The sequence below is a fragment of the Rattus norvegicus genome, chromosome 5, assembly GCF_021556685.1.
Source record: "Rattus norvegicus strain SHRSP/BbbUtx chromosome 5, alternate assembly SHRSP_T2T, whole genome shotgun sequence".
Classification (NCBI taxonomy): Eukaryota; Metazoa; Chordata; class Mammalia; order Rodentia; family Muridae; genus Rattus; species Rattus norvegicus.
In genome coordinates, this window is record NC_141538.1 from 38,718,700 (window position 1) to 38,743,273 (window position 24,574).

The 24,574-nt window shown below is 41.1% G+C and overlaps 1 protein-coding gene across 1 annotated transcript; it reads left to right on the forward strand.

Annotated features, from left to right (window-relative positions):
* Nucleotides 1-22,972, forward strand: Ggh (gamma-glutamyl hydrolase). The gene is given in 9 exon segments (NM_012960.2): nt 1-264; nt 4,055-4,166; nt 6,397-6,447; nt 9,510-9,594; nt 10,790-10,928; nt 13,334-13,440; nt 13,540-13,630; nt 20,862-20,999; nt 22,598-22,972. Coding segments are annotated over 9 exon segments (954 nt in total). The 5' UTR covers nt 1-155; the 3' UTR covers nt 22,720-22,972.
* Nucleotides 22,973-24,574: the final 1,602 nt, after the last annotated feature.

The following is a 24,574-nucleotide window of genomic DNA, read 5'->3' on the forward strand; positions in this document are numbered from 1 at the left end:
GTGTGGCCTTGCGCGCCCTAGAGCTCGGAGTACAGCCCAGGCGGCCGGACCGTGGGACCGCGCCCCCGCCGGGCAGCCGCGCGCGCGCCGCGCCGCGCCGCGCCGCAGAACCTTTTTAAGTGGCGGCCGGAGGCCGGATAGCGATCGTGAACGCGATGGCAAGCCTGGGCCGCCTGCTGTGCGCATGGGTTTTGCTGCTGTGCGGGCTTGCAAGCCCCGGGCTGTCCGGATCCTATGAGCGCGGCTCCAAGCGTCCCATCATCGGTAAGGAGACTTGGGTCAGGTGTTGAGGACCGTAGTCCGAGAGGCGCTCTGTTTTGCAAGCGTGCAGACCCACGATGCTCGTGGAGCGCTTCTCTTCAAAGGGACCTTGTGCTGATTTCCTTCTAAGATCTCTGCATTTGCGAGATCGGGATCTGATGAAGGCTCAGCTCCTTGCTACAACCTGGCAGGCACCCAAAGCAGCCAGAGGCAGTCTTGTAATTTTTAGGAACCACAGTTGTGGCAATCCCACGATGTGAGGTTTCCATTCGGAAAAGAATTTTAAGGACAGTGAGTGTGAAACCGAGTTGGGGTTTATCAAAAGTAGGAAGAGAAGAGCTCAAGTTATGAAGCAGAGGAGAAAGCATGCTGTGGGCTTCTCAGAGAAGACTCCACCTCGGCTGACCTAATGATCAATTTCATAGTTCAAGAAGTTATTAGAGGATCTCACTCTCTATTCCTGTTCTCTTATTCCATAATAATAATTACTATTATAGGGAGGCTGCAGAGGTGCCTTGGATAAGATAAAAGCCAGGAGCTACTAGCTTTGGGCGAGGGGTTTGTGTGTGTCTTTTACTGTAAATCATGTTTCCAACGAAACTCCTAGAAAACAGAAGAGAAGGAAGAAAGACCTGGAAAAAATGGTTAATTTACTCTTGAGTGTGTTAGCTGGTGAGAGGATTCAGTCAGACTTCAGCGATGGGTTCTTTTCCTGACTTGTGTTCCGAACATTTTCCCTGCCTTTCCAATCCCAGAAATTCTGCACACGGATTAAATTTACATTTCATTGCCGGAGGACTTACTTGCAGATACAACACACACACACACACACACACACACACACACACACACACACACACGAGGTAAGAAACTAAAGTGTGTCGTGGACTTTGCCATTTTTAGCACCAAGTGACAACACTGACTCTAAGGACTTGAATATCCATTTTATCTCAACCAAAGCGTGAAATTGTTTCTGTTTGGCATATTCATGTCAGACATTTGAAAGCTACCAAAGAGAAATCAGCCTATAGTTAAAATTTGACAAAAGAAATTTATGGATAGACCTATGTTAGAATTTGACATTTATCTTACTTTTTCTTCCTTGATGTTGAACAGTAAACAGAACCTAGAAACTTGTTTTACGTATTCAGGAGTGGTCTGGCTTTCAAATGGATGGCTTACGAATATTTGGAACCCTTCTTCCAAAAAGGTGTTTCCATTGACGGTTAGAGTCTTCAAGTTGAGTCATGTAACATATGTAGTGAATTGCATTTGTGGATCTAGGAAATAGAAAAAAAAATGAAAAGATAACAGAAAATTTTGTTTTTTTAGAATTTAGGCAACTCTAAGTTGCATATGATGAAAGAAAAAAGTATGCTTTTAGTTATGTTTTTCTTTTATACTTATTGTGTGTGTGTGTGTGTGTGTGTGTACATTTGCACATTTATGTGCATGCTTCTTACTTACACCTACAGAGGTCAAAAGGCAACTTCAGGAGTCAGTTATCTTTCTCTACAGGGGTCCTGGGGATATAACTCAGGTCCTCAGACTCAGCGACAAGTGCCTTTACCTACTGCTAAGCCATGGTGAAGCCACATCCCCAGTCGATTAAGATAATATAGTCGATTGAGCACATAATATGGATATGCTGTTACTGTAGGAAGCACAAAGCGTTCAAAGACAAGGAAGACACGGAAGTCGTGAAGTACCCGAAAGTGTAAAAACCACCGTTTGAGAGCACATGTTGAGACCAGGGCATACAGGCTGAGCTCTTTGCCTAGGAGCGAGAAAAAAAAAATGAACGGGCTGTGGTGTGGTTGTGGAATGAATTTAGTGTTCCAGGCACTTATGTTTACATGATTCTACATGCCTTCCTTGGGGCACCTCCTCTCCTATCTTGCACCACTCTTTCCTATGATAGCGTTCTTCTATTCTTGACCGAACTTCATTTTCCAATTGTGAAGCCCATCTTATCCGATAGAGGAAAGAGAAACATTCTTACTAGATACATTTTGACATTTGATATTCAGTAGAGATTCATGACAGCTATTGTAAGAAGCCCAGAATACAGATGTGATTAATATGGATGACAGGAGTTGTGTCCCACTGACACAGTTAAAGTGACTTCCTAACTCACAGGGGAACAGGTAGTCAGTGAGCAGACATGAGAGTTTCCTTGTTGGTTTACTTTGGGATGGACCTAAGGCTTTGCATATGCTGACGTGCTTCGATGAGTGTCTCATGTCAGTCGTGTGCTCGATCTGGGTTTCATTGGTAAGAGGAGATCAGAGATGAGTGGGCAGCACATGAAGTCACGGAGCCAATGTAGAACCACTGAGGTATGTAAGGAACATGCTGGCCCCTTCGTGTCTCTAACTCTTTGTTTCATTAACTGTTGCCTTCTTGTTTTCTCTTACGTGTCGCCAGTCTGGTAGACTTCTTGCAGAGTGACAGGCTGGCTCATGACCTTTGCATGGTACTGTTCCCTTTGCTCTGGATGACTCTGCTTTGGGATACGGGCGTGTGGTTCACTGCCTCAGCTCACTGATGCCTTTGATTAAGTGTCATGTCATACCTTCCCAGGGAAAACTTGTTCCACCTCTCTGAAGGCCTGTTCTACCTTCCCAGGGAGAGTCCCCACCCCGTTTAAGACACATTGTAAATGGAACACTTATTTCACTGACTTCTTAACACAAGCACCAGCCATCATAATTGTCCCTAAAAATAAATCTCCATTCTTTGTCTCTACCTCTTTCCTCTCCCACCCCCTAGCATTAAAGCTTAGAAGGTAGAGCCCTATTGCAGACAATATTGAATGGATGAGGGAATGATGTTTCTGTGGAAACATTGGAGTAGAAGGCTTCCTTTAGGAAGGAAAGAGACCTTTAATATTCTGGGATGGGTTTGGAGAACGCCGGTTGCTTCGATTATGAGGTTATTAGAAAGATAGGTATCAAAGTTGTTTATACTGTGGCTCTGCTGACAAGGATACAACTGTGGCTTTGTGGGGAAAGGGGTTTGCCTCCTATACATTTAGTGAATTGTGTATGAATAGTCTTAAGGTTGAATGAAAAATGTTGGAGCTATTATAAATTTACATTGGGAGCTTTTTAGATATTCATTGTATATAGTAGTTGGGTCTGATACTGATTGCATTGTAGTGCTAAATATTGGCCTCCAGAGACAGAGAGTCTGCGTGTAGACCTAAGTGGCACTAAGTGACCTTGTGCTCCCAGTTATTCCTTATAAAGATGCCTATAGCCCATAGCTGGGCAGAATTGGGATAGATGAGGCTTGGGGTTCCTAAGCTTGGGATTGGAGGTGAAACTCAGGGGAAAGAGGAGAGAAAGGCGGAGAGAGGAGAAGGCTCCATGTGGTGAGAATCATAAAATCATGGCCACTGGAGCCATGGAGTTAAGAGCAGCCCAAATGAAACATAGTAAGTAATAATTCAGGGTTATCAACAGCAAAGTGGATTCCATTAGCATAGAGGGAACATATTTTCCCAGCATTTGTGCTGATAAAGGCTTATTATAAATTAAAGGTCGAATGTGTCTTTTATCCTGGAACTGAATAATCAAAGGCAGGGTAGAAGCCCCTGATTAAGCGCAACAATGGTGTGGTAAGAAACTCAGATCATCTTTCCCCACTACTTTCCCAACAACCGTGGGCAGGCTTGCAGGAGCTGTAGGTATGTACATCGAGAAACTAGTGACATTTGTACTGTGCCATGATTCAGTTTTGAGTAAGAAAAAATTTGCTTGAAACTAAAGCTTTTTTTTTTTAAATGTAGGAATAATAATGCAAGAATGTTATGGGAACATGACGAAGTTGGGAAGATTCTACATTGCTGCGTCCTATGTGAAGTTTATAGAGTCTGCGGGTGCAAGAGTCGTGCCCATAAGGTATGCTTGAGTGGTTCTCACCGGCGACATACAGATCGGTCTTTTGTCTCTAAAATGAATGCCTTCTTCTTTCCTATGATTCTGTCGTTGAAAGGAATGTTTTTGCATCTGATTTCGGCCACAAACCTAGAGCCTGCTGTCTCCCACTAAATTGTTTATGAAACTCTCTGTGTGTCTGTGATGTCATCGATAGTATTCTATATGTCTGTTAGCATTAAGAAAAATATTATGGCTTCCTTTACCCCACAAAACACACTTCTCACAGACACCATAAAAATCCTAACAAGTCTCCAATTTAGCTAGGTTTCCACCTAGTATTAGCATGAGGGAACCCTCAAGGAGTAAGGGAGATTTTTTAGAAGATTGCTGTAAATACGCTCTCACATCTAGGAAAAGCTCGTCAGTAACGCCTGTGGTGTTACAGTGTAAATGATAGGTATTGCAGTTTTAAATGTGTTAAATTTGGGGTTAGATACATGGCTCAGTGGTTATGTGCACTTGGTGTTCTTCCACAGGATCAAAGTTTGACTCCCTGAACCTCTGCAGGGCAGCTCACGACCACTCGTAACTAGCTCTTTGGGACACAACACATGTCTTCTTCCTCAGAACTTGGTGCTTTTGGCTTGCGTACTAATAGGGAGAGGTGGGGTTAAAGCATACAGTCACAAATGGTACTACTTAGTAAACTGGCTCAGAGCTTTTTGGTGTGCATCTGATCCTGGTCCATGGGGAAGAGCTTAGATTGGCAGGGATGCAGAGAACACGTACTTCCATTTCACCTTACTATTCTGAGGCCAAGTCACTTGCCATGCTGATCACTCTATAGCTGTCTCTCCAACTGCTCTGTGTCTCTGAGCCCAAAAGAAGATTATATGAATTTCTGAACAATCTACGTGGATTTCAGAGCTTACTGGGACTTAGAGGAGAGTCAGAGAAGCTCACTGCCAGAACTAGGCAAGGGCTAAGAATTACAGCTCACTTAGCAACAACAGGAGCCACATTCTGAATCAACCTATGTCTGCTTATCTTTTTCCTGGGGCAGAAATGGAGTATATTCTACTAATGACTGTACAGTTTCATGGAGGTGTCTATGGAGGGAGAGAGAGCAAGAGCGAGAGGAGGGGCGGAGGGAGAGGGAGAGGAAGAGGGAAGAGGGAGAGGGAAGAAGGAGTGGGAAGAAGGGAGGGAGAGGGAGGGAGAGAGAGAGGGATAGAGAGAGAGAGAGAGAGGGAGAGAGAGAGAGGGAGAGAGAGAGAGCGCCTTGCTGTTGTTTTACAGAACTAAAAAGCTGCTCAGTGTTGGAGAACTGCTCCCGTATTTCACACCCACTTTCGCAGACATCGCAGTGTGATTTAAAGGTTGTGGACAGTTGTCATGGATTAGTTCCTTTGGATTTTCTCTGGGGAAAAAACATAAAACCTTCAGGAACATGGCAGTACCTAAGAGTCTTGTACAGGTGCTTGATGCTTTAGAGCACTCGATCCAGTCCTCATGGTCTGTGAGTAGTTTGTCCTTAGGCCTGCCTTGTTCTAGATTCTAGGAGCAGTAGTCAGACTTTCGCCACTGGTTGGAAGGGATGAGATGTTGGGATTTGGTGTCCATTCATGTGTTTCCATTTTTCCAAGCTGCCTGTGGGTTAGACGGGTTTGATAGTAAAGCTGTCAAAAAGATGAAAGTTTCTCTGTTGTGCCAGTGCCCACAGAGGCCCCAAGAGTGTGTACGATCTCCCGGAGCTGATGTGGGGACAACCACACCTGACGTCTCTGGATGGGCAGCAAGAACTGTGAACCTCTGAACTATCTCTCCAGTCCCACAGAGCTTTACATTTTTTGTCTTTATATAAAACAGGGGAATATTTATAGGTTTCTTGGCTAACAGATAATGCTAGTGTCCACCGTTTGGTATATTAGCATCCAATTTAAAATATTAAATTTCATTCGATTCCCGAAAAACACATTTACCTTTCTGATTAGCCACACATGGTATAATTTTGTGATTTTCATAGCTTAACAAGAATACCTCTAAGATAGAGATGCAATATTGTCTGATATTTAGGCAGAAGTTTTGTAGCACTTGCCCTGTGTATGCAAAGTTTTGGGTTCAATATTCAGTACCGCAAACAACTTAGTTTTCATTTAATGTTTAAAAACTAATGTGGCGGCTTCTATTAAATGTTAGCTCTTTAGGCTTCAGAACAGGTTTCTTGTAAAATTTGTTTTCTTGTTTTCAGGCTCGACCTTAATGATGCACAGTATGAAACACTTTTTAGATCTATTAATGGGTAAGTAGGTTTGATCTGGCATCAAGTCTTAATACAATGTGTTCGTGTGCACATATCAAAGTCTTGCAAAATTTGCATATAAGTATTCTGTGTTTCTATAGAGTGTTCTTAAAAGTTGTGTGATAATAATTTTCCAAGTGCATTTGTTGAAATGTTTTTTTTTTTTTTTTTTTTTTGGTTCTTTTTTTCGGAGCTGGGGACCGAACCCAGGGCCTCGCGCTTCCTAGGCAAGCGCTCTACCACTGAGCTAAATCCCCAACCCCTGTTGAAATGTTTTGAAGGGAGATGTAAAACTCCCATAAAGAGTGGGAGACAGGGCAAGATCTGGGGGTTCAAGCCTGTAGTTCCAGGTCCTTATGAGGTGGAGGGAAGACAGCAGAAGTTCACCAGCCAAGAAAGAAAAGGAAAAGTAGAGCTGAGAGTGTAGCTCAGTGGTCAAGCATGGTGTGTGTAAGGCTCTTTCTAAATTAAGTCCTAGTACGCAACGGGAAGCAATAGAGGAAGTATGTAATTGCTATGTGATAGCCTTGCTATTTTTAACCTAATCTCTGTTTAATAAATTTGAAATTAAATATTTAATATTTGTTTAAATATTTTGAAATTTCTAAGCCCTAGGTCTGAAGTTACAGATTGTTTATCTTTCAGAGATAATTTGAATCAAACTTAGAAAACAACTTCTTCTCTGCTTTCCCATAAAATATGTGAGTAGTTAGAGCACAAAACAAGATTGGAAATCACATGAAAGTGCCCTTTATTGCTCTTAACTTAAAATTAACTCTAGAAATCAGGAACCAAGTTGGCAGAAGTGAGAAAACTTGCTAATACTCTGTACAGAGGGGAGAAGAAACAAGCCTTCTCACCTTGGATGTTAGTGTGAATCAGTGATTATTGAAATTAGAAGGACGCATACTCTTTGACTGGGAACTTGAAATTTTACCGTATAAATATTTGTATAGATTCATGACTAGACTTGGACATAAACATAGGCATTTTTCAAAAAGTCCCAAACTGTTGAGGTTGCCCTGAAGGTGGAGGTGGAGATGAGAATTAGTTCAGTGGAATAAGTATGGGTGTTTAATAGACCTTTATGCAGGGATTGCAAACCGAAGGTGTTTGCAGATGCTGTTTTGAAACATGGCTCTTGTGTTAACAGTGTTAACAAAGCTGCTGCTTGCCGGTGTTTCTATTATCAGCACAACAGATGTTGGTCGTCACTACTTTTCATTGGAAGTGGGGTAGAAAGCAGTGATGTTCAAAAAATGACTTGCTGTTGGTTCTGTTTGGATCAGTAACTATTTCTTGTGAAATTTGGTCAACCACACCTAGCAGGTTCAAAATATTTGGTAAAGGTGAAGGTAAATAATCAAAGAACACTTCAAATCTGTGTTTTGAAATACTTCATCCCTCTGAGCCTCTCCCAATGGTACTACTGCTGTTGGGGAATCTGAAGTAGTATCACTGACCTGTGTGTGAATAGGTGGGGGCAGCTTGTCTAGATGCCCAGTGTGTCGTCATAGAGACAAACCAGCAATGACTCTTACAGTGACCAGATTATGAATCTTCTTCCACCTATGTACGTCCCCACACTGACCTCCTCTCAGACACTAGCACTCTCTCCACAGCCCAGACTCTGAAGGCTGGACTTTGAACTGGCAAAAATCCGGGGTGGGGGTGGAATTTATTGTTTCTGAAGGAAACAGGAAAAAAGAAAGTACAATAATACCTTCACTGAGGTCCAGTGAAGCTGACCCACTGTTTTATGGGAGAATACTACTGGATGATGTATGACCTAAGGGAGCCTTGTCTTCTGGGAGTATTAGTCCACTTTACTGTGGAAAAGAACTGTAGGACTCCATAAACCAGACTCGGTCAGAGGCTTTTAAAATACTGAGTTAACTGGGGAGAGACCTGTTAATTGGTCTCCTTCAGTCATGCATGGTTTTCTGCTGTGGCGTGTGGTAACTGTTTTAGCAGACAGATGTTTAAACCTTTTCCATTCATAGAAGAATCATGGTGTATTCCTTAAATGAAAAACAGTCTCTGGCTGGTAGGATAGCTTAAGATGTGCATGAGCGCATCTTGTCACATGAGCATGGTGAATTGAGTTCCCTCTCTCTCTCTCTCTCTCTCTTTCTCTCTCTCTCTCTCTCTCCACACACACACACACACACACACACACACACACACACACACACACACACACAGAGACATGCAAATTAAAATTGAAGAATAAACTGTTCTCGGGATAATATGGCAAACTCATTTAAATATTTTTGGAAGTTTATTATGTTTAAAAGTCCAACATTTGTTGGCCAGAGAAGCCAGGTTACTTTTGAATATCCTTACTTATTTCAAGATGTGTTAAAGAGCTTAAATATTTAACATTACTCCAAAAATCTAATATAAAAAAATCTAATATAAAAACATGGTAAAAAAAATTACCCCAAAAATTACCCCTCAGTTTCATTTTTTTTGGGTAGAATGAAAGAGAACATAATAATTGTGACTCTTTCAAGACTTTTCTAGAATGACAATCCTGTTGATTTTTAGAATTCTGAATACTGTGTTTATTACTGAAGAAATATCAGGACTGTGGAGATATCTTGTAGATATTTAATTCTAATAGAAATAATTATGATTGTTATGTGCTTTTTAGTTTCATATGCTATATTGGAGTTAAAATAAGTGTATATTTACAATGAGTTCACCTTACTGATCACCTTAATTCAAAGCCAGCTACACCAGGAGTTTTGTCTCTTCATACTCTTTAGTCCTTCTTCCCCTCCCCTCTTTTGCCTTTGATTTGTTTGTGTTATATTTCCTTCAGTGAGCTTGTGACAAACTTTTATTGAAGAAGTTTTAAGAGAATGTGTGCAGAGTTCTTAACACAGTAGTTTCTGAATGCCTAGAATTAAGAATATTATATATGTATACATGAATATGTATATATGTATGTATGTATGTATGTATATATATATATATATATATATATCCAACTTAAGTGAAGAATGTTTATTTACTTGTGAGTGGGGGAAAGTGCATCTCATCTGATTTTGTTTCAGAGTCCTCTTGCCTGGAGGGGGTGCTAACCTAACACATTCAGGTTATTCCCGTGTGGCCAAAATATTTTTCACCAAGGCTCTAGAGGTAAATATCTCCTGTTGCTCACTGCAGATAGGCTCGTCTTTCTCCATAAAGCCATTTCCCTTTTTGTCAAGTGTTCAGCATTGCTTTACTCCGGCCTTATTACTAGCCAGACACCTGCTCTCCCAGAGTCAAGTGTCCACCCACCTGTTGTCTTGTGTTTCATGTACTTTGGGGATTCGTGATGTGGAGCACACCCTGAGAGCTTAGCAAAGCCAGTGCCTACCTCTGGCCTGTTATGCCCGGAGCATCGTTCCTATGAGGCTAAGTCTCTTTTCAGCTCTCCATCCAGCCTCCTCCTCCGCTCACTGACACCAGACACAGTGATTGCTAGTGAGCTTTTAGTCTGAGCCAAATACAGGATTTTAGTCTGAGCCAAAGTGGACGACATGAGGCACAGAACAAAAGGAAGTCTCAAAAATACTTTACCGAGTGGACGAGACCATCACGTGACACACTACAGTAGAGTGGACAGACCTCTTATGTGAATTTCAGGTGCTAGTGTTTTAGGGTTGAGGGAAGCCAGGAGTCTGCTACACTCAGCGATGCATATGAAAACTTGTATCTCTTACTGATAAATATGTCAGGTCAGACAGATGACCTTTATTACCACAGAGGTTGGTAATAAACAACTATTAAAACAGACTGACGATAGCTCGAGATAATTCAGTCTCTCTCTAATATAGCATGATGTCACTTAATGGGCACAAAGTTCTACTTAGTCAGACTCTTCCGGTCAGATGTGGCTTCTTCAGAACACTTCAGCTCACCTCCCTTAGACATGCACAGTGCCTAGCTCCTATGCAGCGCTTCACCTCAGTCCATCTTGCCATCAGTGACATCTTGCCAGCAATTTTCGTTTACTGTTTGCTGGCACTCAGATCTTGCTGTCTCCCTTAAGTTTTTTCCTCGATAACTACTTTTTAAAGATACTTGCTTAATAACTTTTAATAGTTAAACTAAATAACTCATGGGTCTGTGAGTCAAGACACAGTGTGCCCACAACTCTCCTTGTGCCATTCGGTCTGGGAGATTTTCTGAATACAGATTAAGCCTACTAATGAATCCCAGAAAATTCTGAAGAAAACTGTGTAGCAGTAATGACAAACATTTTGTGTGTGTGTGTGTGTGTGTGTGTGTGTTTGTGTGTGTGTTTAAAGTTTGAATCAACATAATTTTCTCTTTCATTCTCCCAAAGAGTTTTGATAATGGAGACTATTTTCCTGTGTGGGGAACATGCCTGGGATTGGAGGAGCTTTCCGTCCTGGTTAGTAATGACAACTTACTGACACTCACAAACACCAGCTCAGTGAAATTGCCTTTGAACTTCACGAGAGGTAAGAATAAGCACCAACTCTTCCAAAAATATTTTTCAACAGCATTAGTAAATGCTGCATATCAAGACAGGAATAGCCATTAATCTTTGAGTGACTCGAAGACCAAAACTATGAGCGAGCACTTTGTTAATCATTTGTGAGAATGATAGTATTTGCGTTTGATCTATTCAGTTCTGGTTTTGAGTTCTAGCTTTCTTCTCACTTTAGCCTTGGAGAAGTCTTCTGTCTCTCTTAGCTTTTCATTATAAAAGTTTCTACCTTTGGAAATACTTTCTGAGACTTAATCAAGATGGTTTCCAGTCTGTATGCGTAGTACTTTAAATACAGAACTTATAGTGATTTTTTTTTTTATTTTGTATATGAGTACACTGTAGCTGTCTTCAGACACACCAGAAGAGGGCATCGGATTCCATTACAGATGGTTGTGAGCCACCATGTGGTTGCTGGGATTTGAACTCAGGACCTCTGGAAGAGCAGTCGGTGCTCTTAACCACGGAGCCACCTCTCCAGCCCAATACAGAGCTTATAAATAGCAAGTGTTATTGCTACCATGCCAGTGTTTTCTCTTTGCCTACACATGTTGTTTCTGTCTTGAGTATTTAATATTACAGCTTTATTTTTGGCACTGAACACTTGGAACTAGTAAGACCTCACAAATTAAAGGGCGTGATGCCCAATGAGGCCACTGTATTTGTGTACAGCTGAAGGCAGGTCACCAGGTCCCTCCAACTTTACTGCTAGCCGCTGCAGATACGTGTGACATGGCTGTCATGTTTTATAATTCACTAGAACAGTTCAGTGAGCTCAAAAGCAAGCAAGGAAGCAAGCAAACAAACAAACCCCTTGTATTTGTTTACTATCTTGGAGCTTCTATGAGCTTGGGTTCCTAGAGTTTCAGAATTATTGGTATTTCCTTGCAACTCGTGATTCAGTCATTGCTCATTTGGCTGAATTCAGTCTCCTGTGCCTCTTCCACTTCCCGAGGTTGGGCTGCTTCAAAGTCCTCTAATCACATGATTAGTCTTCCTGGCAATCAGCCAATTCTGAGGTAATGTAAGGGTTAACAATGAGTCATCTCATTATCATAATACACTTCTTTCACTCAGGAAATTTCAGTGGCTTAAGACGGTCTTAATGCGAAATCTAAAACAAATTCCATATAATTCTGGATCATCCTCATTAACTACTACCAACTACTGATACTCTCATTAAAGATTCTGGGAGGGAAGAATAGTGATCATTCATAGAATTCATAGGAAACTCCATACCTTCAGAAGTCTTGCTTTCTCAGTCACTGGGAGAACCATATGAGAAGTATTTATTTTAGGTCAGGTTTTTGGGGTTGCAGTATTTCAAAAGTCCAGTCTCTGCAACAAAGCAGTTATTAAAGGTACTTAACTGAAGCCATTAGCAAGACTGAGAGGCGGACAGCATCAGAACCTTGAACACTGAAGAATTGAGCAGAGAAATTTTCATTCCCCTGTTGGTATTCCAGTCTGTGTACCTGACTACAGTCCCCTGGGCCTCTTCCATTCCCAGAGGTTGGGCTGTTTCGAACCCTCTAATCCCATGGTTAATCCTCCCAGTAATCAGAATCCATTCTGAGGTGATCCACAAAGCAGCACTGCCCCCTTCACATGTTTGCAACATAGATATTTTCTTTAACTTCGTTAATGCTCTTTTTCTCCTTAGTTGGCATAGTTAGTGTCTCTTCAGTTGATTAAACGTATTCTTGGTCAGTCATACATGGATATAATGTATGTTAATTCCCACTCACACCTCTCTTACCTCCATCTTGCCCTCTTCCCATTAACATTCCTCCTCTCTACCTTCTTCATTTATGTCTATTTTTACTTGTTCTTTGTGGGTCATGGATTTTAACTAGGCCTCTCTGTGCGACCATGGGTTTTGAAAAACATTTGACCTTTCTTCCATTTTCCAGCTTTTACATTCTTTTCTTCATCCTCTACGTTCCTTGAGCCTTAGGGACAGTGGTACAAATGTCCTCTTTAGGGTTGAGCATCCAAATGTCTGTGTTATCACTTGGATAATCCAAGGGTCTACATTCATCGTCATTTATTGCAAAGAGCAAATTCTCTTAACTAGGAGGGACTAGCATTTGGGAATAAACACATATGTAGAATGAGGTTTGGTCATTCTATTAGAAATCTAAAAAGAGGTAATTAGATCTGGAGCACATTTGTCTCCATGTTCGACCTGCCTTTGCCTGACTACAGGCATGCACATGGAAACCTGCGGAAACGTGCTTTGCTCCCCATTTACTCATATCAATTATCTTAATAAATGGCTGCTGTTTGGCCAAAGGTAAGTGACTTAATGGGCTTGATTTTTTTATTTATTTTTTCATACGCTGAAGTCATTTTTCTGTTCTTAAATTATTTTAGATTCAAAGCAGAGCAGAATGTTCCGGAATCTTCCTGAGGAGTTATTGAATTCATTAGCATCAGAAAATCTGACTGCAAATTTTCACAAGTGGAGCCTGTCTGTGAAGGTAGGATCACCTGACTACTCAATCAGTATCTTTTCATGAAATGAATCCAATTAGGATGACCACAGAGTCGAACCCTCAGTTTCATTTTTTATATTTTAGAACTTTACAGAAAACGAGAAGTTAAAGAAGTTTTTCAATATATTAACAGTCAATACAGATGGCAAGACTGAGTTCATTTCATCCATGGAAGGTACGTGCGGCTGTAGAGCAACTAAACTTAATTTTCTCATCTTAGTCTTATAGACCTCTCTTCTCGTCAGTGACGTCATGTTAGTGACGTTATGTCTCTTCTTAGTAGTGACATCTTGTCACTTTGGAGCTCAAAGACAGAAATAGGGTTTGTTTTGAAGGCAGAAGACACATTCTGTTCACATTCCAAATCAGTGCAGGCTTACCTGGGTAGCTTTGGGAACCCGAGTGATAGTGAAGAAGAAAGCTGAGGATCAAGGAAGGGCGAGAAAACCACTCTGTTTTTAGAGTTACCACCGATTAAGCACCTTGACTTTTTCCAGACGTTCTGAAAGTGAGGTTGATGGAGGAAAGTGTCTTTCTAAATATGTTAGCTAGGTGACAAGAGAATAAGCACATCAAAGCCTGAAATTCTGAGGGTATGGAAAGCAGCAGTATTGTGGGTCCAGTTGGAGAGAGAAAGCCCGCATATGGGAAGGACACCATGGAACAGGACTACAGGCTGTACTTGCCAGGCAAGGTTGAGCCCAAAGACACTTGGAATGCTGACCGTGCAACTTCGAGAAGAATTGCTTGCCTAAGCTTGCTAAGGACATTGGGTGAGGATGGTGGGGTGAGTGAGTCTTGAGCCCTCATAGTGACAGAGTGGTCTAGTGTCACCTACATTGTCCTAGCCGAGAATGTAGACAGAGGGCAGGTTGAATGCTTACCGATGTTTGGTATAGGCATGCAAAGGTTTCACGTACATAGTGGCACACATGTGCAGGGCAGTAGCAAATCAGGATACTTGTCTATGAAAGGGTAAGCATCATTCTTTACCTCCTTCATCTTCATGATATTTCTTTGGATGGCGTTTGATGGGATATGAGTGGTTCAGGTCTCAGATAACATGCAAGGAAGCAAGGTGTCACAGCTGTGCATTTGGAGAAGCAGCAGTTAGCCCTGCACAAACTTCAGCTATTAAGAATTACAATACTTAGGAAAATACCTTAAGTTATAAAGTAATAAGGAATATTTGAAAAATAAAGGTCTATGGCTAGGTAGAGTGGCACGCACCTCTAATTCTAGCAATCTGGAGGTAGAGCCAGGCAGCTTGAACTCTCCTGAGTTCTAGGACAGCCAGGCTATACAAAGAAACCCTGTCTCTGGGGGTGTGGGAGCATAAAAGAGACTTAAAAAGAACTAAATTTACATACTAAGCTCAGATGAAGTTTCAAAAGAGAGGTTAATCCTAAAACACACAGAGAGAATGAACTAGCACAGAAGGGAGATCTAAAGGAAGCATTCCAAATCCGTCTTAGGTGGCTGTCAAATGTGGTAGCCAGAGATGGGACTCTGAAAGCCGGATGTAAGGCAGCCTAGTGCCAGACTGCACTGGGGACCAAGGAGGAAGAGGGAGCAGAGAATTTTCTTTTCAATGTTAAGAGATACATGAGTGGATAAAAGACTTAAATGGAAAGGTAAAGAAAGACCTTAGATACAGCACCTGCTTCACTCTTCCTACCCCCTACCCCCAAGGATATCTCAACGCCCACGTACAACTTGAAGAAGTTATAAAGGAGTCGTCGCCCCAATTCCCTGGACTTTGAGGGGCTGAAAGTGGTTATTCTAAAGTTGTTTTTATGAGGAATTTAGAAATGGTTGGAATTTAACAGGGAGGAATTAGCTAGATTGAGTTATACAGTCGTAATCTCATTTGTTAACTAAGCTAAAATCATATCTTTGCTTTGATATAGAATTTATTTGTTAAAAGTTTAAAAGTAAAAAGTTTAGAGCCAGTCCTTCCATTGATGTCATTACAAACTTCTGAGTTGATTACACATGTGAGTTAAGGGCCAAATAGCAAACACATTGAGAGTACTTTCAAGATATTATTAAGATATAAAGACAACAGTACAGATTGTCTTATATAGGTAGATAGTTTTCAAAAATGTCAGAAATCCACAAAATTTGAGATTTAAAGTTATTTATTTTTTGTTGAGACATATCTGCTCCTAACAGTTCCCCTTTGGCGGATTTAACAAAGAATTTGAACATCTTTACCTCCAGGTGAGACAATACTTTGTGGCTAGGCAGCCACTGTACAAAACTGCCTGTTTCATCTGCAGACTAATACTTTCCAGAAAAGAACAAATTATGCAGAATAGTTGACTGATAAACTCTGCCAAGACAGGGTGATCAGCCCTTCAAAATCTGCATTTCAAGAGTCTGTCAGTTGATTTGGGGCCAGAAGGCTGAAGACTTGCAGTCACATCTTGCTAACAGTGCTAGTGGAGATTTGTCTCTACAACCTCTCAGTTCTAGAAGCTGTGTTAGGCTTCCTATGTGTATAGATAATTGGTCATTCTCAGATTTCTGATGGGGTTGAAGACTGATTATAGTCTCATAGCCTATCAGGCTGTTTAACTCTGAATATACATATTTTATTAGCTAGTTATCAGATAGTATAAAAGCTAGCCAAGATATAATATAGATTTTAAGCCTTTCTTAAGCTAGAATGGATAACTAAATGTTCTGTTTAACTGATATAGTGTTGGACTGGGTGCTAGATATATTTTATGCTCTTAATTACAAAATAATAATAATAGTTGTGCTCAGCTTATATTTGAGAGAAAAGTTTTTTTTAATTAGAAAAAAAGGGTGAAATGTGGGATGATGTCACAAGTGAGGCAGGTACAAGATAGAAGGAGGCCTGTCATTGGATGAGAAGGAAGGATGGGCAGGAGAAAAGTTGGAAGGAAGAGGAAGAGACTGGAGGAGGAGAGGGTGAGAAGCCATGGCAGGTGATGTTAAGATTCTGCTCTGTGTATTTACAGGTTGTTATCAATGTTCCTAAGGGATGGATGGTACCGGGCTTTGTATGTTTAAGTGGGCAATTATTCTTACCAATTGAATCTAAAAAAAGGAAAAGAGTTTTGATTTTACCGGGTTGCTGGGAATATGAACAGAGTCTGCAGCAAGAGAGCCACTACATGGGGCTAGCCATGGAGACAGAGAGTAGCAGGTGACACGGTGCCTGATGCCCTGAATCATATTTTTAATATTCACTACTACAACAGAGATCCACGTGCCTCTGTTTCCTGGATGCTGGGATTAAAGGCTTTTGCGCCCACCCCCCCACCCCCCCCCAAAAAAAAAGGCCTTAGAGAAATAAAGGAGAAAGTCTGTGATCTTGGGTAAGGGAAGTTTTCAAGACATAAAAAAATATAATTCATACCTGCAAAGACGGAGGAATTCAGCTGAATTAGTAAGTTACATTAAGGAGGGGGGAGAGAAGAAATATATTCATAATGCATATTGCTTCCAAACAGTCCATGTTTACCTCAGAAGAAGTAATAAAGATTTAAATTATAGCCATTTATAAATGGCTAGGCGCTCTGACTAGATGGAGAATGAATACACATGGCGGAATGAGCGAAGTTGTCAGTGTGATCACTAACTGGGGTAAAGCAATGGAAGCACAAGAAGGAATCCACTTTACATCAGGACTGACAAAGCTAAGACCGAGGGCGACAAGTTGCAGTGGGCACATTGTAGTTGCTTTGTAGCACCTTGCCTTTTCTTAGTACAGCTGAATGGTGTCCAGTCCTGTTAACTAGCAGTCCAGTATTTAAAAATGCCATAGCAAAGCTGCATGTGGTGGCACACATCCTAATTTTCATACTTAAGAGGCTAAGATTGGTTAGATCAGGGATACATAGTAAGACTGTCTCAAAATCCAAAACCAAAATAAAACAAAAGCAGTACTAATAAAACCACTTCCATGAAAGCTTTTCATGAACCTAGACATGTACATGTAATTGCTCCCATTAGCAAAAAGCAAGGCTGTTAAAAGCAGGCCATATGCCTCACAATACAAGGGATGACTCACGTAACTGAGTACTATGTAGTTATTCAAATCACTGCATGTACCTGTGTTCCTCATTCTAAATGAACTTGAAAAACAATTTTGAGTTAAAAAGACAACAACAAAAAAGCATAACGAAATATATCCCCCATTTTGTTTGTGTTTTGAGACAGTTTCCCTCTGTGGTGCAAGCCTAGAAACTCATTATCCACGGATGGCCTCCAGCCTGTAGCAGTCTTCCGGTTTCAGCTTGCCTGGCCTTGATCACAGGCGTGTGTCAGTGTGCTTCCTCCCATGTAGTTACAGGAAGTTTTCATTTCTATGATCTTTCAATCTCTCGATGGTAACTTGAGGGAAACATTAAGGAGATCAATGATTTATTACAGTAGTTACTGCACAGAAGAGGGGATTTGCCCATATCAGCCACACTTAATGTTTCAGTGTTTGTGATGGATAGTAAGGCACCATTTTGTTTTTACATTTATTCAAATAAATGATTCCCCCAATATCCCCAAAAGATGTCATTTTACAGACTTTGTGTTCTGTCTCTCAGAACATCCATAACTAAATGGCTATAAACTTAGATGGGACCATCTAGGAGCAAAGGCTCACGGAGGAGAAAGATGAGCTAGAAACAGGAAGGGGCCCAGAGACAGAAGATACTTTCTGCTCCTTTGTCAGGTAGACTCTTGATGAAACTGGAGAGAACAACCTGAGAGGACAGAGACCTAGAGAGCAGTAAACCAGAATAAGGTGAGAATAGTGATTGGTGTTTGGAGACTGTGACCTAGTTCCTTTTATCTTGCTGTAACTGACTCTCAGAGACTGAATCACCCAAAAATAAAGATTAATCTCTCTAAGTGTTCTGGAGGTTGATGGGTTCATTGAACATAGTGTTAGCCTCTGGGGAGTAGCTTCTGGCTATATATAGCATCACTGAGTGTCAAATGACAAAGCAGAAAGGAATGCTTGGTCAGTTTTCCTTTTTACAGAGGCACTTACACTGTCATGGACTCACCCTTCCAACCTTCTAATCTGAATTCCCACAGGTTACACCTCCGTGTACCACTAACATGATTTAGGAATTAACTTTCCAACATCCGAATCCGGGGAACACTCCTAAACCACAGCACATTGGTCAATTTAGTGAGGTAGGAAGAGATGTTTATGCAGGAAATTGAGAAATGCTGGTCAACCTAGGACGAAGTGGGGTTACCTCTACCCAGTTGCTAGTCACCACCTCTGAAGCACCCTGCAGTAGAAACCTGTGGTCCATGTTGGCTTCCCTGCCTCCTTATCTACTTCTAAAACCCTTACGCCAACTCGTTCAGCCCTGGTCTAACTTGTATATGCTTTCGTCTCTCTACCCAGCCCCCTCCTAACTGCCCATATAGTTGTCCTCCAGCTACACATGGAATCTCACCGAGAAACCAATCTGATTGTGCTGCCCAAACAAAATTCAGGAGCTCTTCACTGTTGGAGGTCAAGGCTAGCTTTACCTGATCACTATAACCCGTGCTCTCTGCTGCATCCCCGCAGACTGTTCTTTGAGATGTGTGCGGCCCCTTGCTGCCCTCCACAGAGCAGTGGTTGTCACCTGTCTCTCCTCCCATGTCCCTTATGTGAGCTCTCGACTACGTTGAAAGACCCAAGCTACATGTCTCATCTGAGAATCTTAACCTCCGATTCATGTTCCTTGGGGATGTTGCTTTTTTGCTTGAATTTGATCAAGCTTTAACTTTCTCAGCTGGAGTCTTGAGAGCTGGAGTTTTGTCTTACTTTCCTTTTTATAAGGAATTTTTGAATGAATTAAGCAACAGTATTGGGTTGAAAGTTGCACATTTGGTTCTTTGTCGGTTTTTCTGACTGCTATCTTGTAAAAATTTTAGAGCCTGATAAATAAATATATATATATACATATATATACACACATATGTATATGCACATACACATATATACATACAAAATACATACATGTTAAGAGCACATATAAGTGTGTTACAGACCCTTGATGCTCTGCTACCTGTGTATGTTTTTCACTCTTGATGATCTTGTTCTAAACCAGTGATTCCGGTTATAATTTCTCAGTTTTAAAGAAATGCCCTGGTCTTTTAAGAACAGTTTTCTAAAGAGTAAGCCTGACTTGTTTCTGAACATTAGCATCTTATGTCTCCATGTGTCTGACATTCAGATAAATCCTTATATAGGACTTTTATCCTCAGCCATGCTTCTGCCTGTGGGCCATCTGAGGCTGAAGAAAGACAGCGCCGCAGCATGAGAGGGAGAGGGAGGCTGAGGGAGGTGAGGAGCTCTGTGTCTAGAGCTGCTTGGTGGTTGACTCTGCTTCCTGTGGACTCCAATACGGCTAGGATGAAGTGCATGCTTCTGGCAAACCTGCTGTTCAAGTAGAAAAGCTAGTGAGTGGGATGTGAGAAGACGGTACTCTCTCCCTGTATTCTCCAAGCACTTTCTGGGAGCAGTCACGGTCTCCATTCTAAAACATTGATGGGTGGGGTGGGGGTGCTTTCTATTAAGATGAGGAGAGACATATATGAATGAAAATAGACTTGTTAATTTTCAGAGACATATATATCCACTTTTCTAAAACATTGTGCAACTTTTATAGCATGTGAGAAAGATAGAAGAGTAATATATTAAACTTTCTAAGTTCTAGACAGTCCGCAAGCGAATGACCATTCTTTTATATAATTCTCCCTAAACCGAATTATTTTTTCAATCTAATCCTAGAGATTAAATCATTTATCTAGCTAACAGTATGTATACTATCTGAGTTCTAAAAGGAGCTAAATTATAATGACCAAGAGTATAAATTTTTTAAAGTGTCAACTTTTTTTAGCAATTATTATTCTAAAATCACAAATCATTCATTCCATAGGCTGAGACCCAGATGATGTTTTCATTCTTCATAAGTCATTATGGGAGGAAACCGGGTATGAAGAGAGGCAAAATACAGTTATAGAAATGTGTGCCATGAACTTAGTGTGTACTTGAGCCTGAAGATGTAAATCAGTGGAAGAATGTTTACTTGGCTTGGGTGTGTTCCTACTTTGATCTACAGACAACAGAAACTACTCACTTGACTGTTGTTCTGGAAATGTATTTCCAGGCCAAACTTTACTCTGATTTCCTGGAAGTGGAGCTCACATTCAAATGTTAAGAGTATACACGTGGGTGAGAGACACTATTGGGTATTTTAAACCTGGCTATGAGCAGTTCTTCGTGTGAGAGAATATTTACAACCTTTCCATTTTTCCAGTTTTGATGAGTTGTACCATGTTTTATGCGACACATGCACGGCATGAAACAATGGACAGTGTCATCATAAACCATTCTTTTTGCTTACCGGTGTATGTTCTCCACCCAGGATATAAGTATCCAATATATGCTGTCCAGTGGCATCCTGAGAAAGCACCATTTGAGTGGAAGAAACTGCGAGGCATTTCCCATGCACCGAATGCTGTGAAGACTTCATTTTACTTAGCAAAATTTTTTATTTCTGAAGGTAATATATGGGTGTACAATTAATTCATCACCCCATTATGACTTGTGAGGGAAAGTGCATACCCTTGCCTTGGATCCTGTCTACTTTTTTATTTTATAAATGTTCTATAAAGGTCTTTAGATTTAACTGAAAAGTACCAAATTGTGGTAAATCCTTGAAATTGAGATAGTAGATATTCAAGAAAAATCAGAACAATTATTTAACAGTCATCCATGATCCAGTGGGCCAATCTTGAATAGTAATTTAAAGAATGCAATTTCTGGTCAAGTGTGGTGGTACATGCCTTTAATCCCAGCACTCAGAAGGTAGAGGCAGGCAGATCTATATGAGTTCGAAGCCAGCCTGGTCTATGAAGAGACAGCTAGGGCTATTTCAAAGAGAAACCCTGTCTTGGGAAAAAAAAATGTGGATGTGGAATTCTTTCTTCTTTCTCCTTGAGTACTTTCAATTTTGGTTTTCAGGAATAATGATGTAATTACAACAGCCTCTGAGCATTATATTTTTCTAAGACAATGATATAAATTGAATGATATTCTCTCACAGTGTGTTTATGATTATTTGTCTGTAGCATTGGGACACTGGGGAAAAGCTACGAACCTTTGGCACTTTAGTGCCAACAACACAGATTTCCATACTATTTATTCTTGGGGTTGAAGAGAGCGTTTGAGTGTAGGTATTTATATCTTAGTTGAGGGAACTCGGTGAGAGCAGTAGAGGCAGAATACAGGGACAGAGCATCATTTAGTGAGGCATGGCTAGTTGAAGCCGCGGTGAGCCTCGTGTTTATCTTAGCTCCAGCTCGCCCTATTTTTTTTTTTTTTTTTTTTTTTTTTTTGTTTACCTTCTTGCCCTGATTGGGAAGCCACCATCCTCCTGTCTGTTTCGTTTGTGTTTGAGATTATAAATAGTTGAATGGAGGGATTCCTGAAGAAAATGGAAATGAGTTTTAAACAGCAGAGCCATCCCATAGGCAGTGTTGGTTCCGAGCAGCATTTTCCCTGTGTGTGGCGTGAGCAGCTGCAGTGGGCAGAGCGGCCTTTGCCGCAGCAGCAGCTTTTATTTTGTGGCGGTAGTCGGGTCTGTGTGTGCCAACACAAAACAGCAGAGGCCTCACTTTGACTTGCGTCTCGATAGTTCTCACCCACGTACAGATTTCTCATTGGCCTCCTGGATTGAATAATCCTGCCTTCTTTCGTCCTCTGGCATCCACTTAACTCATCCACCATCTCAGTGCAGGTGTACTGGGAAGATAGTCCACCATGTAATTCTGCATGTCCGCACGTCCGCTAGGCTGTGCTTCTCCTGTGATGGATCCATGTCCTCTCTCTAGTTTCATCCCAGGCCCGTAACAAGTTTTGTGCACATTTAGCCTTATACTGAATCATAATAATTATATCATCATCATAATGAATTAGTGCTGAATTAGCTGCTGGAACAATAGCAACTGTGCTCATTTTGGCACTGTTACAAGAAGGCATCTCCCTTCTTGCCCATGCTTCCCCACTGAGTAATTCTTATCTCAGGAAGAACGATTATAAAGTAGTCTCTTGAGAGCTTGCCCACCAGTCTTTACAAATGAACATTGTTTTCTCTTACAGCTCTGAAAAATGATCACCACTTTGAGAACGAACTTGAAGAGACTGAATCCTTGATTTACCAGTTCTGTCCAGTTTATACTGGAAATATTTCTTCATTTCAGCAAGCTTATATGTTTAACTGAAAGACTTCAATATGGTAACAGAGCAACTTTGAGTAATTCCGTGATTGAATTGCTAACACTGCTCAGGGCAGTGTGAGAAAGCCACACAGATGCCTTTGCTGTGTGCCTGGTTCTGATTCATGGCTTAATAATGATTATTTTTATCAGATTTGATAACCCGACAATGAAAAAGATAAAAAAAAATCATAGTGTTTTTAGTGAAAATGCCTTCTTAGGTCTGAAGATTCTAAAAATACAAGTTTTTGAAAATATATGTCTTTTGTGATTACTGGCTCAAGGAGGAAAAGCTCTCCCGGATGTACCCAAGTTATTTTTGCAAAGTTTTCTTTAGTTATACCTCCAGGTGCCTCCCATGTCTTCTTCATTTGGGTGTCAGGAGTGTGTGTGTGTGTGTGTGTGTGTGTGTGTGTGTGTGTAGAAAGGTATGTAGATTTTTTCTTTCGACTTTATTTTGGTTCACGGTTAATATACTGAAATTAAAAGTCTGTTTATTTCACTTTTATCTGTCACATGTAACTAAACTCTCACGAAATTCTAGTGACTGCTTGTAAAATGAGCATTTCCCCATGTAAATTATTCAAAAAGCATTTATACACTTATTTTTGGTATATTCCAGTAAATTTATTTGTTTGCCCTACGTCCCATGGCCACTTCCCATCCCATATACTTCCTCAAAAGACTGGAACAGAGATGTTCCCTGGGGACCTGTAAGCAGCTAGGTTTCTCTTTCAGTTTTGTTTTTTAAATTTAGTTATATGTATTTTTGTGGCTCTCTGTGGTGTGTGGGCCTGTGTATTGAGCACAGGTGCCTGTGTAGCCATAGGTATTGATTTCTCTGGAGCTCAAGTTACAGACTGTTGGAAGCCACTGACATGGGTGCTTGAAATTGAACTTGGGGCCGGCCCTCTGTCCAAAACAGCAGAACATGCTCTTAACAGCCACTGCATTGCTTCAGCCCCAGAAGTAGAGAATTTCATCTGTGCCTAATGAATGGTGCTTATAGTTGGTTCTCCACTGTTGTTGAAGATAATATAAAGGAGATGGAATGATTTTATGAGCAAAAAAAAAGTAAGAATATGTACTATGAGAAACCCTACTCTCTGGGCAGTAAGGACAAACAGAGCACAGAAATCAAAAGGGATTACAGCCTTGGTCAGCCAAGACAGCTTTTGTAGCTGTGTGGCAAATTGCTTTCTTCACTGAATATTGTTAAATATCCCATTCCAAGCCAACTTCATGTCTCTTGCTACTAGAAGAGAGACATTTATGACGCAGCGCTGGGGTGGATTGGAACTTCACAGATCTGCTTGTCTTCACAAAGCCCTGGTAGCCTCTGACAGATGGCTTCTGTTTGCTCCAAAACTGGGTTATTGATGGTGGCTAAAAAAAATGTGTGAACATTTGAATGATCGTTTTACTGTTTATGTTAAATTTGCTGGCTTTCAACTCTGTGGGTGTTTAAATCTTTACATTAGAATCTATTCATTCCAAGAATAGGATCTCTTTTTTTTTTTTTCAAAATTACCAGCACCTGTCTTTCTTGTTACAACCCAAAAGGACAGGCAAAGCCTTGACAGTGTGTGTGAAGGACAGGCTGTCTATGAGTCCAGGTGTTCTTCCATTGGGAGCAAGAGACAGGCCTTTGGTTAGAAGAGCTTGATGGTACTGCAGAACCATGGCGCTGGAGGATGGGGCTCTGCTCCTGGTGACTTGCATGAAACAGGCCATAGAACATCACGAGGGGCAGGACTGTGTGCTGCACTGCTGTGAGGAGGGGAACACAGACTGAAACAACAGTGAGGGATTCTGTGTGGACTATGGAAAGCAACAGGACAAAGTACAAAGGAAGGCTGGG